We start from the raw sequence: 13,446 nt of genomic DNA, 5'->3' as shown, positions 1-13,446 counted from the left end.
TACCGATTTGAGATTTGTCACCATTTTGTCATCCCTGCCAAAAGTGAAAAGTACCTCCACACAGTCTGTATATTACTTTTCCACCAGTTGGACAGACCGAGAGAATATGGTGGTAATTGGGACCATTCTCAGTGCATACCTCAATGGTAAAAAGGGTTAATTGTTATCATTGTTATCCTGAATTAATTCATGTATAAAGTCACCTTCCAGTTCATAGGTGATGTGGGCTTGCCCGTAGAAGCAGAGTTTTTGCTTTGCGCATTACAAAAAGTATATGGTGCAAGCTGAAATTGTAACAGTTACTATAACTGGGCATAATTTATGGACAAGAATAAAATCTGAGAACCAAACATTTACCCCCCCCCAATGTAATTTTTTTTATATGCAGGTAATTTTGCAGAGACTAAGGTCTCTTACCATTCCTCCATCAGTGATAAATCAGGGTGATCCAGGTCATGCAAACCTTAATAAAGAACAAACCAGTAATTAGATAAACAAATAACATTCTGATAGACTGCATACGTCAGGACGATGCGTCCTTTGTCTTCAGTAATTAGATTAAACAGCTACCATCATTCAATAAGATTCACACAGAATACTGTCATCTATCTGCTGTGTATGGTGGAGCAGGCTCGAGGGGCCGATTGGCTTACTCCTGCTCCTATTTCTTATTTCTTATGATAGTAAAGTTTATATATCCCTCATGCCCATATCCATTTGACAATCAAACTTTAACATAATTTGTGCAAATTTTAATGATGTACGACAGGCACTTACAGGACTTTCTATTTTTTTAAAATCAGGAATAAAAGGTATTATATGTCCAGCTTCAACTCAGATATGATTTTATGGAATACATTGGTTACCTGAAAGGCACCCTAATCACTGAAGGCATTTCCGTTTTACACCAAACACAGTGGGCTGATTTTGGTATCAGATACGCCTTGTCTGCACCTGTTTTTGCAACTGACTGTGAGATCCACCAGATTGCTTCCTAATTTCAGCCCTGCTCCAATTTACAGTTTGGCCTCTGGCAAGTATTGGAAGCTACTGTCTGAATCAGGCAGGAGCTTCATTAGATTATTCAAAAAGGGCCATGGAAGGATGCTGCTCCATTTTGTGGCTGGCTGGCGTGCTGGTTTCCAAGTCCACAACACACATGGGAAACCTTGATGGAAGGGGGGTCTCAGGATTTACCTTTCAAGTGGGAGGGCCTTTAAAAGGCCCGCAGTGGTTCAGATAAGTGTTTTTAGGTCATTTATGGGCCCTTTTTGCAGTTAAGTGTTTTTAGGTCATTTATGGGCCCTTTTTGTTACTTATTTCATTTATTTCCTCTGGTACTTAGGCTTTCATGAGCCTTTGTATCAGTTGTTAACTAATTCATGTATTTACGTACAATTTTCCTCTCTGACCACCAGTGTACCTGATCTGTCTAAGGCTACATGGTGCTGTGAATAATTATACCAATGAACTTACAATGGAGAATTGTATAAAACTGGCACTTGAGCTCTTGGGTAGACTTTGAAGCAGTTCTTAAACAATTAGAAATGACGTAGACCTAAGGACAAAAATCGGCCCAAGTACCTGAGTCTCAATCTGTAGCAAGAACCCCTTTATAGCACACATTCTTTTAATATATATATATATAAAAAAAGATAATTACATTAATTTATATTAAAATTAGTTTACAAGAACATAAAGCAACCATTAACTCTCTAACACAGAAAAAAATATTCTTATTTTAACACATACATTGATTGTTTTCCACCGTTTAACTGTTGATAATTAAGGCTTTGTGCTCTATTGTCTTTCATATTTCCATCTGACCTTATTGTCAGTTAGATTTTGTCTATTAATTAGAAATCAAATAATAATCAGTGACACTTTAATTTATAAACTAGCACACATACATTTGAAACTTTCATGGTAACCCAGATGGTGTAAGATTCAATGTGACACAGTGAAACTCCAGTGAAAAATATTTAACAACAGTTAATACTTGGGACACTTTTTACAATGAATTTGCAGATGTACAGAGTAAGGTTTTCTGTTTTTTACCTTATTGACTTTTTGTGAATTTGTGATTATGGATACCAATTACACAAATATTACTTGATAATTCCCGAATGATTTGCACGAAAAGGAGGAAACTAAAGGGCCGATTTTCATTTTCGGTGGTGGCAGAAAACAGGTGGTAATGGATCGGCTGCCTGTTTTTCCTTCCCAATGAATTCTTTAGAAAGAAAAATCAGGTGGGGTGTATAACAGGCAGCCAATCCACTATCGCCCATTTTATGCCACCAATGAAAGTTAAAATCAGCTGTCAAGCTTCTTAGAAAAAATTCCATTTAAAGTCAGAGGAGAAAGATCAAATATGTTGATATTTGAAAAAGGACAAAGGGTAAAGCTATCAAACATGAGGTGATAGCATTTGATTGTCTTCATGTCCTTCACAAATTCATTGTGTCATTGAAGAATTGAACAAAACAAGAGGGTGGAATTGAATTTCCAGGTGGCTGACTGACGAAACAAAAAGCTGACCACCTGATACCTGCGGCAGGAGGCCCAGTCAATTTTGAGGGCCAGGTTTCATTAACATACATCCGGCGAGCTGCATAGCCCAAACGGGTGTCTTGTTGCAGCTTGCTCGCTCCATGCAGGTGCAATATCGGGCAGCTCGAAGCCCGATCCAGCTGGCTGGGTGGTAGGTCCAGGTGAGGAGTGCAATCATGGCAGGAGGAAGCCACAGCAGTAGAAGCCCATTTTATTACACCTGCTCCTCCTGGCCCTACAAAAATAATTTTAACCTTTTGGGACTCTTCCTCTTGCCCACCTGGATTTATTGAGGAGAGCGTCCGTGGCCATTAAAATTGCATTGGGATACTATGTAACATTCGCGCCAGACAAGTGCCAGGCAATGACCATCTCACAACAAGAGAGAGTCTAACCACCTCCCCTTGACATTCAACGGCAATACCCTCGCCGAATCCCCCACCATCAACATCCTGGGGGTCACCATTGACCAGAAACTTAACTGGACCAGCCATATAAATACTGTGGCTACAAAAGCAGGTCAGAGGCTGGGTATTCAACGGCGAGTGACTCACCTCCTGACTCCCCAAAGCCTTTCTACCATCTACAAGGCACAAGTCAGGAGTGTGATGGAATACTCTCCATTTGCCTGGATGACTGCAGCTCCAACAACACTCACGAAGCTCGACACCATCCAGGACAAAGCAGCCCACTTGAGTGCCACCCCATCCACCACCCTAAACATTCACTCCCTTCACCACAGCGCACTGTGGCTGCAATGTGTACCATCCACAGGATGCACTGCAGCAACTCGCCAAGGCTTCTTCGACAGCACCTCCCAAACCCACTACCTCTACCACTAGAAGGACAAGAGCAGCAGGCACATGGGAACAACACCTGCACGTTCCCCTCCAAGTCACACACCATCCCGACTTGGAAATATATCGCCGTTCCTTCTTCGTCGCTGGGTCAAAATCCTGGATCTCCCTTCCTAACAGCACTGTGGGAGAACCTTCACCACACAGACTGCAGCGGTTCAAGAAGGCGGCTCACCACCACCTTCTCCAGGGCAATTAGGGATGGGCAATAACTGCTGGCCTCACCAGCGACACCTACATCCCATGAATGAATAAAAAAAGACTCCAATTTGCATAGAATAATGAGGCTGCTGCCTGAAAACTCTGGAAACAATATGATGGAGGACAACATGGTCATTGGCCACTAAATTGAACTCTTTGGTAATGCCTGCCCTAGGGAAATTGCAATAAAATTTGGTAGTAGAATTGCCATAAACATGATCTTTCAAAGTAGGAGATTTATATGAAATTTAATGAGCAGATTTTTCGAGGGCCTCCCCACCAGCAGTTGAACTTAGAAAACTGGCCCTTAAAAGTGGATAGAGTGAGCTGAAATAGCACATAAAAATAAAGTGAAGGTAACACTGTTATTGTAAGAAGTACTTGCACCATTATGAGATTCAGAGTTACTGAGTGGCTGGTATTTTTTTTTATATATATCCCACTACTCTCTGCTGTGCATTATGTGCTTGGTTTGACAGTTATGCTCTAAGTCATAGCTTTAATCATACCTTCTTCCACTGTAACATTTCCCTGGAGGAAGTACTTGCCATGTCCTCGGGATAAAGCCACACCTAGACTGTGCACAGGAGAATGCAGACAATTACATGTTGGTATCAAAAACTTCCTTGGAAGCTTTTTACGTAATTTCAGAAAAATTTGGCAAGTATGGAGAATGATTAAACCTACCTGAATGGAGTGCCTTTGATGTCTGTGTAATAGTAATCATTTGTCATCACAAAGACTCGTTTCTAACATGAAAAAAAAACAGTAGTAGTAACTGGCACTTTACAAATTGCTGAAGATTTGTATGAAAGACTCTTAGTGCTTTTGCTTTAATACTTGTTAATTATATAACCTCTGTAGAAGATTTGTGTGACTCTCTTGATACCTTTGCTGAAAACATCATTGAAATTTCAGTAAATCTGTTGCTTTTAAAATAACTTTGTACAGTCTATAAAGGTATGTCGACATTATTTAGGGTACCAAGCAGTAAACTCTAAATCAGTAAAGTTTGAAATTTGAACAAAATAATTCAAAAGAACAAAGTGGTTAGAACTCTGCTGCATATTCTGTGCTTGGTTTAACAGTCAATGTCCTAAATCATAGCTTTAATCATAGCTTCTTCCACTGTAGCATTTCCCTGGAACACATACTTACCCTGTCGTCTGGAGAAATCCATACATAAATGGCAAAGTTCACCAATGAGTGCTTAATGCACTTGTAGTACATTCCCTTGTGCATTAACTTAAATGGGCTAATGCCTGTGCAACAATACTGGAATATAGTCTGAGTGCTTTAAGTGTTCATATGTGAACTTTGTCAATCAGAAGTTCCATCTTCACAAAAGTGACAATTGTAATGCGACTTTACAAAAAGGCCTGCAAACAACTGCATAGCAGTGTTGAAAATACATTTTGAAGAAATAATATCAACATTTTCCAGATAGCTGCAGGACTGCCACAAGGTGCGTGCAGTTGTAAAGGATAGAACCATAGAAGTTTATCACAGAAGGAGGCCATTCGGCCTGTCGTGTCTGTGCTGGCTCAGTACTAAAGCAATCCAAAATCAATCCCACTGCCCACAGTCTACCCATAGCCTTATAACTTTCTCTGCTTCAAATATTTGTCCAATTTTCCCTTAAAAGATGCAATGGTCTCTGCCTCAACCACTCTCTGTTCAAAGCATTCCATGCTCCATCAACTCTGTGTAAATAAATTTCTCCTAAACTCTCCTCACTCTCTTAGTGATTAATTTTAAATTGATGACTTCTTGTCACCAACCTGAGGAATAGTTTTTCCCTATCCACTCCATCAAAACTTTTCAGAATTTTAAAAAACTTCTATTAAATCTCCATTTAGACATCTCTGCTCCACTGGAAATAGTTCTAGTATCTCTAGTCTTTCCTCATAATTATAGTTTCCCATTCCAGGCATCATCCTGGTGAATTTATGTCAAATGTTCTCTCCGGCTTTAATGTCCTTTAACTTCCATTGAAGTCAATGGAAAGTAAAATTGGGTGGGGTATAAAACGGGCAGCCAATCGGATCCCATCGATTTCCTGCCAGGTGGGTTCTGTTAAAATTATTCCCCTTGCTTTACTTTGATCTGAAAAAGCATGTACTGCTGGCGGCTAATTACATTCAAGTTTTTGATCCAAAGTCATGAAAAAATGAAATTCAATAGGGCTCATTATAAACAAATGAGGCATTTTATCTCATTCTTTATTATCATAACTAATCAGGATTCAAAGGTGTACCGTTGGATAGATCTAAGCATTCAATAGCAAATCACTCATTTTTCCCTAAAATTATTAGGAGACACTTCAGTATAATTAGATTCTAAATCAATGATCAAATGGCTTGTTAGAAAGTTTCTTTCTATCTAATCTGAGAGAAGAAATGTCTTACCCCTTTCTCCACGGTCTTTTTCACCTCCATGGAAAATATTCCTGTTTTCCGATTTACCATATCATTGCGAAGCTATAAAATAATGCAAATGATTAACATTCTCACAGAAGCTCTAAAGGAAGAAAATATCCCTTCTTCTGTAAATTACAGTTCATACTGATGATGGTGTCTTAAACTGAACCAAACTTGCCCAGTTAATTTTTTCCTTTAGTGGAAAGTGACTTAATGTGGGGATATTTCTAGAAACCGTTACCACTGAGATAACCTTCTAAACCAACATTGTGTTGATGGGCAGAATTTCTTTCCACAGATGCTGCCTGATCCGCTGACTGTTTCCAAAAATTTCTGTTTTTATTTATGAGCAGAATTAATATCTGGATAGTTGAACTTTTCATTGGGATTGTGAATGCGAGATACATTTGGGTTTATTTTAAGTTTCTAAAGGCTAAATGTGAACTAACTACAAACTATACTTTAAAATAGACACATTAAATCATTTTGAAGAATATGTAGATTTAACTTAATATGAACGGGCACGATATAGAATTCCCATCTACAGACAAATTCACATATACACCAGATGCTGCAAATTGTAGTTGAGAACAGTAACAGTCTCTGAATTTTCAGGGGGGTAATGTTCTAACTTGGTGCTACCGGCAGGGAACCTCACTTGCCGAGAACCCTGATTAGAAGTTTACTGTCCATGATTTTGTGACCATTTAAAATAATCACAAAGTCACAGGTACTGTGTCTGAACTTCTGATATGTACTTGGTGGGCGACATGCCCCGTCTGAAGCATGAAGTTGGAAAATTACTCTTAAATGTCATTCTACCCATTGTTAAAGTGATGCCAACGCATGAGATAAACAGACACTTGGGGGGTGAGTTTGTCAGGGGAAATTAAGTTATTGGTGTTTTGTTGTGAGGAGGCGCTTCATCAGAACACAGTACTGATGGGATATGGGGGACTGTACTTTTCCTGTTGATCTGTCCTTTTGCTTTATGGAACAGGTGGACCTGCTCTACTTTGCCAGCATTTTCTGTTTAAATTTCAAGTCTGATTTAATTTTAAATCTGATCCCCAGGTTTTCTACATTTTCCATTTTTGCCATTTTCGTGCATTATCCTTGGGCCTTCCATTGCCTTAGCTTTTACAAGTCCTTTGTTTCTTTAATTTCTTTGATGCTTCTTTCTATTAGTTGACTGAGATGACCTGTTACATGATCCAACAATCATTCCGCTGACACCTCAGATGCTGAAAGTTCACGCTTGTTCCAGCGTACTCATCATAACTTCAGTGGGGATTCACTCAAATGACTGGAAACTGGGCCAGGACCTGGATACGCCAGGATCCGGCCTTGCACTTCAGCTTCTGGAAGGATTTGTAGAGTGGAGTCTCTGCCCACCGCAACCAAGATCAATATGCTTGTACATCTCTCATTTGTTAGTTTTGAAGAAGGGTACAAACCCAAAATGGAAGTCATGAAGAACCTTTATAAAACACTAGTTCGGTCACAACTGGAATATTGTGTCCAGTTCTGGGCACCGCGTTACAGAGGGTGCAGAAGAGATTTACTAGAATGATTCCAGGAATGAGGGACTTTAGTTACGTGGATAGACTGGGGTTGTTCTCCTTGGAACACAGATGGTTGAGAGGAGATTTGATAGAGGTATTCAAAATCATGAAGGGTCTAGACAGAGTAGATAGGGAGAAACTATTCCCATTGGCGGAAGGGGCAAGAACCAGAGGACATAGATTTAAAGCGATTGGCAAAAGAACCAAAGGTGACATGAGGAAAACATTTTTACACAGCGAGTGGTTAGAATCTGCCCAAGTGGGTGGTGGAGGCAGATTCAATCATGGTCTTCAAAAGGGAACTGGATAAGTACTTGAAAGGAAAAAGATTTGCAGGGCTACGGGGAAAGGGCGGGGGAGTGGGACGTGTTGGATTGCTCTTGCATAGAGCCGGTGCAGACATGATGGGCCAAATGGCCTCCTTCCGTGCTGTAACCTTTCTATGAAAATATCAGCTAGCTGTTCTCTCCACAGATGCCGCGTATTTCCAGCTTTTTTGTTTTTCTTTTCTTCTTCAACGGTTGGGTTTAAGATAGATTGTTGTAGCACAGTAAGGGGATCTTTATTCTACAGTACATTCTGATTTCATGCTCCCATCGGGGAGTCCCACATGCTGGCAGTGCGTAACAGAAATTCGGACGCGTACTGAACATGATACATAATTTAAAAGGTCAGAGTGAACTTGGGTTTCCAATTTGTGCTTCTGGCGAATGAGGCTCCTTGTCAAAAGGGCAAAGTTAGAAACCTACCCCTAAAATGTGGTGTTACTGTCTAAGAAGCATCCAAAATAAATAGGGACTTACAATGTCATCTTTGTCTTCCCATTCCAGCTCAGATAGGTCAACACTGTTGTAATTGGGTTTTCTCCTCTTTTTCCCTTGTTCGTACTTTAAAAAACAAAAGGTTCACTGTTATCTACAAAATTTTGTTTACATACAACACTTACCCCATCATTGTGTTCAGAAAAGTTAGATACAAAATAATGACCACACAAGAATCATTATAACGTATTGACGTCTTTATAATTTTTTATGACGCTCGAGTAGTTTACAATCATCATTTGAAACGATGAGCAGGTCCATGTACTTAATGCATTGTGGGCTGCATTTTGCAGCAAAGAAGTGGGTCACTGTTCAGGAGGCTGCACTGATGCTCAACGCAGTCCTCATTAGATGTCAGAAAATTCTGTAAGTTGCTCTCACACTGGATTTCATGATTTTCTCACTGTCACATCCCTTGCCCGTGAAAAATTGGAGCATGTTCATTGCCGTGGCTTCACCTGCAGAAGTAGTTTCTTAAAGCTGGCTTTCAGTTTTAAAAATTGCATGGGCTGGATTTCCCTCGACCCACCCAGGAGAGTCGGTGGGACTTCCACCAGCAAGAGGGTGCCCTCCACTGCCAATGAGGAAAACACAGGTGCGGCCAGTGGGGCACCTCTGCAGTACCTGAAAAGATGGGAGCTGCTTTAAAGGGTCAGAAAAACCTGAAGATTGGACTCAAAATTGTGTTTTAGGTCAAAGACAGGGCCAAGGTCCTGGTAAGTTTTTGGGTCCTGAAATCTGGCAGAGGTATCCATTACTTGGCCTTCTCCCTCCAAGGGGAATTCAAATGGCCTTCCATCGTTGCCCCAGGAACTGCCACCATCCATCTTCTGGCAATCCCTGGGGTCATTGGTAGTAGGAGTAGAAGACAAAGTAATTGGGTGGATTACTGGGCATCACCTCCCTGTTATAAATTGAATATCCAGGTGGTTAAGGATAGACTACTAGTCTTCAGTTGCTTCCAAGCCTTTATTCACAGAGTTCCACATTACACCCACAGCACACCCCAGATCAGCTCTCTTATAAATGGATACGAGAGTTCCCCATTGATACGCACCACCTGAATACAATTAACACTAATTGATATAAATCACATGGATACAATTAACACTCCCCACCATCATTTACATGTGGCGGGGTCATGAGCCAGTGGCTTGTAACTTGTAAGAAACTAGATGTTTGGGCAGGGATTCAACAGTAATCCTTCCCATTCAATTTTATGCCACCATACCACCTGATTGGGTTCAGGTGATGAATATAATCTGCTAGTGCCTCCTTGTTAAATCTCAACCTCATGCTGGTGTCCAGGAGACATCCAAAAAGGGAAATCTCCTCCACTGTGTTCTTTTATGCTGTACGCCCAGTCCCTCAGTGATTGCTGTTATAAGTTTTATATACATCACGTAAAATAAAAAATGAAATGAATCAAAAAGTTTGTTTCCCTGTTTAACAATAGATATCAGTTGATGGTCAGTTTTTAAAAAAATGCCGCATCGGAAATACACCCTGTTCTCCATCTTAGCCAACTTTTCCAATGTATTTTTGAAACTCCATAGACTAGATTTGCTGTCAGCTTTAAGCTGAACGCCAGCATCAAATGTGCGATAGTGGCCAGCAATGTCAGGAGTGCAGGATACTGCTTGCTTGATGCCCATTTTCTGACAGATACAAAATTACTGTAAGTAAAATTTTGATTTGGAGTGCTAATTCATCAACTCGTGTGGTAGGGCAATTAACCTGGCAGATGGACACTTAAGAGTGAAATGCCCCAGACTGCAGCAGTAACATATTGCTGGTTCTATGTGTTCATCTCATTTAATCAGCATTACTGGCAGGACAGTGCGAGAAAGCTGGAATCTTCACATTAAAAGTAAACTGCTTCAAGTTTTCTTTCAACTTTCCAGTTTTTTCTGCACTCTGGTAACTGCATTTGGTGCTTAATCAGCATTGGCCTTGGCAGAGGTGGATCAGAAAGAGCAGCAATCTGAAGGCGAGCAGTGCTAGAAATCATCTTCGGGAGAGGTTCTAAATAAAAAATAATGAATTGCCTCTATGTCTTCGGTCTGCCCCGGGACTCTAGTCTGCAGAGATCCATGGGCAGACCATCGCATCAGTTTTCAACAGGCTAACAATTGGAATTTAAGGGAAATGAGGTGGGAGGAAGGGAATGGTTCCTTACCTCATTATTCTACCAACACTGGGTCTGTGCCTACTAGTGGTACAGGCCCTGTTATGTATTCTGGGAAAGCCTCAACAAATCCTGGGTCAGTACAATTGGAGCAGAGACATGAAGTAATGGGTCTCTGACCTTTTTTCTTCTGTTCGACATCTGAGGAACAATGATTCCTCAGGTGCAGGGCAAAGGAAAATTTACCCCTATTATTGGGAATTTCCTCAGGGAGTTCTCCTGATCAGCCACCATAACTTCAGCAGAAACTCCTGAAACACCATGTAAATGGGGTTTCCACCGATCTTCCGCCAAAATTATGGCAACTGATTGGGAGAACTCCTGAGGAAATTCCCGACAACGGGGTAGATTTCCATTTCCTCTGCACCCGGGAAATCATTGTGCCAGTTGTCAATCTAGTAAGCAACAACCTGGTTATCTATTGGATTGACCATATCAATGTCTACTTTCACTCCCTTTCCACAACCCTCTTACTGTTCTGAAGTCATTCTGGGGAGCAGAAACAACTGTAAACTCCTCTCCTCAACAAATAATCTCCTCTGACCACCTTCCATTGCACCCTCTATTCTTAACCTCAGACGTCAAATGCAAGGAGCCATCTACTTGTGTCCAAAATTAAAAACATCTGCTGCCTCCTCCTAGAACCTACCTTCCCTTTCTTCACCACCTTCTGCCATGCCTCTACAGGCATTTCTGGTGTACTTCAGGGTTCCATCATTGGCTGCCTCTCCATCATTTACACGTCATCTGCTCCATTTACTGTTGTTACCATTACTATTATCTCTCCAACATTAAGACCTAGATGAGCCAAAACTTCCTCCAGCTTAATGACTGCAAAACCAAATCTATCCTCTTTGGCTCCCACATATAGAATCATAGGATGATACAGCATAGAAGGAGGACCTAATCCAAGATCATCTATAAGACCTGCACCAGCAGCTTTGATCGCATTCCCAATAACTGAAAACCACCCAATTTCCTTCCTGGACCCCATGCTAGTTGACATTGTAAATGGTTCCCTCTCCTTAGACACTGCACCCCACCCCCCACCTTTCAAAACTACTATCATCACCCCTACCTGAAAAAACCTGTTCTCATCCCCTCTGTCCTTGCTAACTACTGCACCATTACCATCCTCCCTTTTCTCTCCAAGTCTTCGAATATTTTATCGTGTCTCAGATCTGTGCACATCTCTCTTCGCAACTCCCTCCAATCAGGTTATTGCCCCTCCCACAGCACAAAAATGGAGCTAAGCAAAGTCAAAAACAATATTCTCTTTGACTGTGACCATGGTGCATTATCCCTCCTTGTCCTCCCTGCAACCTTTGGCACAGTTGACCACACCATCCTCCTAAGTCTACGTAACCATCCTTTTTCAACGATTCTCCCCAATTGTCCAGAATGGTGGGACTGCCCTTGCTTGATTCCACTCTTACCTATCTGATTTTAGCCAGAGTATATCTAGTTTCTCTTTCCATCCTCGCACCATCACCTTGAGAGTTCCGCAAGCCCCCTCCCTCTTCCTTATCTACATGCTGCCCTTTGACAATATCATTCGCAGACATAGGGTCAGTTTCCACATGTACTCTGATGACATCCAGCTCTACCTCTCCATGACCTCTATCGAACTCTCCTCTGCTTCTGTGCTGTCAAACTGCTTGTCAGACATCCAGTATTGCAAAAGCTGCAATTTCTTTAGCTAAACATTTACAAGACCAAAGCCATGGTTTTTGGCCCCTGCCACAAACTCCGTACCCTCGTCACTGACTTTACCCCTCCTCTCTGGCCACTGCCTTAGTTTGAACCAGATTGTTTGCAACCTGTTCAACTCTCATCTGAGCTTCCGACCTCATACCTTTTGACTGCCTACTTCCATCTCTGTAAGATTGCCTGCCTCCATCCCAACTTCAACCTGTCTTTTTGACCAAGCTTTTGGTCACCCTACCTAATCTCTCCTTCTTTGGCTTTGGATTAAGCGAGAAGCCCAAGCAGCCATATTCTCCAGGTTATGCAACAGTCAGTTGGTGAGCAAAGGGGAAGAGTATTTTTTTAAAAAACAGTAGGCACAAACTGCATCAAATAAATTAAAGTGTGAGGCTTAATGCAATAAGTGAAAAGTGGTTGCGGGCCACACTACCAGGAGAGACATTGGTGGTGGTAAGAGGAAGGGAAAGCAGTAGTTTACCAAGTTAAAAAAAAACTTGATGTTATATCATTGAGTCACAGAACAAACGAGTTCTGCAATAAAGTAAGCAACAACTTCAGTTTTATTATTGAATATGAATTTTTCTTATCACTGGGGATTTTTCTGGTGCAGGTGTTGAGAAAGTAGCAGTTGGATGGTAGTTGTGGCTGGATGGATCAATGTTGGGAGTCAATCAAGTGGTAAGAAAGAGCCAATCATGTGAATGAAATTTGCCTAGAATACATTTGCCTAAATTATAGTAATTAGATTATGATTAAGTGTGGCATTAAGCATTACAGGAGGTTTGTGGTAGCGCTCAATATATACAATCTGTGTAGTTTCTTATTATAGAGAGACGTAATAAAAGGAAAGATTCCTTTAAACCTATAGCAGGTCAAATCCGAGCATTCACAGCTGAATCTAAAATAGATCGAATGAGTAACTCCAAGCTTGCAATATGAATCATTTCCCACGTGTCAATATTCAGCATAGCTTTATCTGTGAGCATTTTTTTTGGATGGGACCACTTTCGGTTTCTTTAGGTAAAGACATAAATCATATAAAGCCACAAGATGGCACTCCATCTCCAATCTCGACAAAGCCTAACTGATTCAGTTTGTATCTACATTAAAATGGTCTTTTTCTCAGTTAATTAT

The 13,446-nt window shown here is 41.0% G+C and overlaps 1 protein-coding gene across 1 annotated transcript in view; it reads right to left on the bottom strand.

Annotated features, from left to right (window-relative positions):
- cacna2d3a (calcium channel, voltage-dependent, alpha 2/delta subunit 3a) overlaps positions 1-13,446 on the bottom strand; it is a 633,142-nt gene that overhangs the window by 172,605 nt on the left and 447,091 nt on the right. The window contains exons 18-22 of the mRNA XM_067998742.1: positions 8,400-8,483; positions 6,020-6,091; positions 4,299-4,360; positions 4,121-4,188; positions 418-463 (exon numbers count right to left, since the gene is read on the bottom strand). Of these exons, the coding sequence (XP_067854843.1) occupies positions 418-463; positions 4,121-4,188; positions 4,299-4,360; positions 6,020-6,091; positions 8,400-8,483 (332 nt within the window). The remainder of the gene's footprint in view (positions 1-417; positions 464-4,120; positions 4,189-4,298; positions 4,361-6,019; positions 6,092-8,399; positions 8,484-13,446) is intronic.

This window comes from Heptranchias perlo, chromosome 17, assembly GCF_035084215.1.
Source record: "Heptranchias perlo isolate sHepPer1 chromosome 17, sHepPer1.hap1, whole genome shotgun sequence".
Lineage (NCBI taxonomy): Eukaryota > Metazoa > Chordata > Chondrichthyes > Hexanchiformes > Hexanchidae > Heptranchias > Heptranchias perlo.
This window is presented reverse-complemented; position numbering and strand designations above follow the sequence as displayed.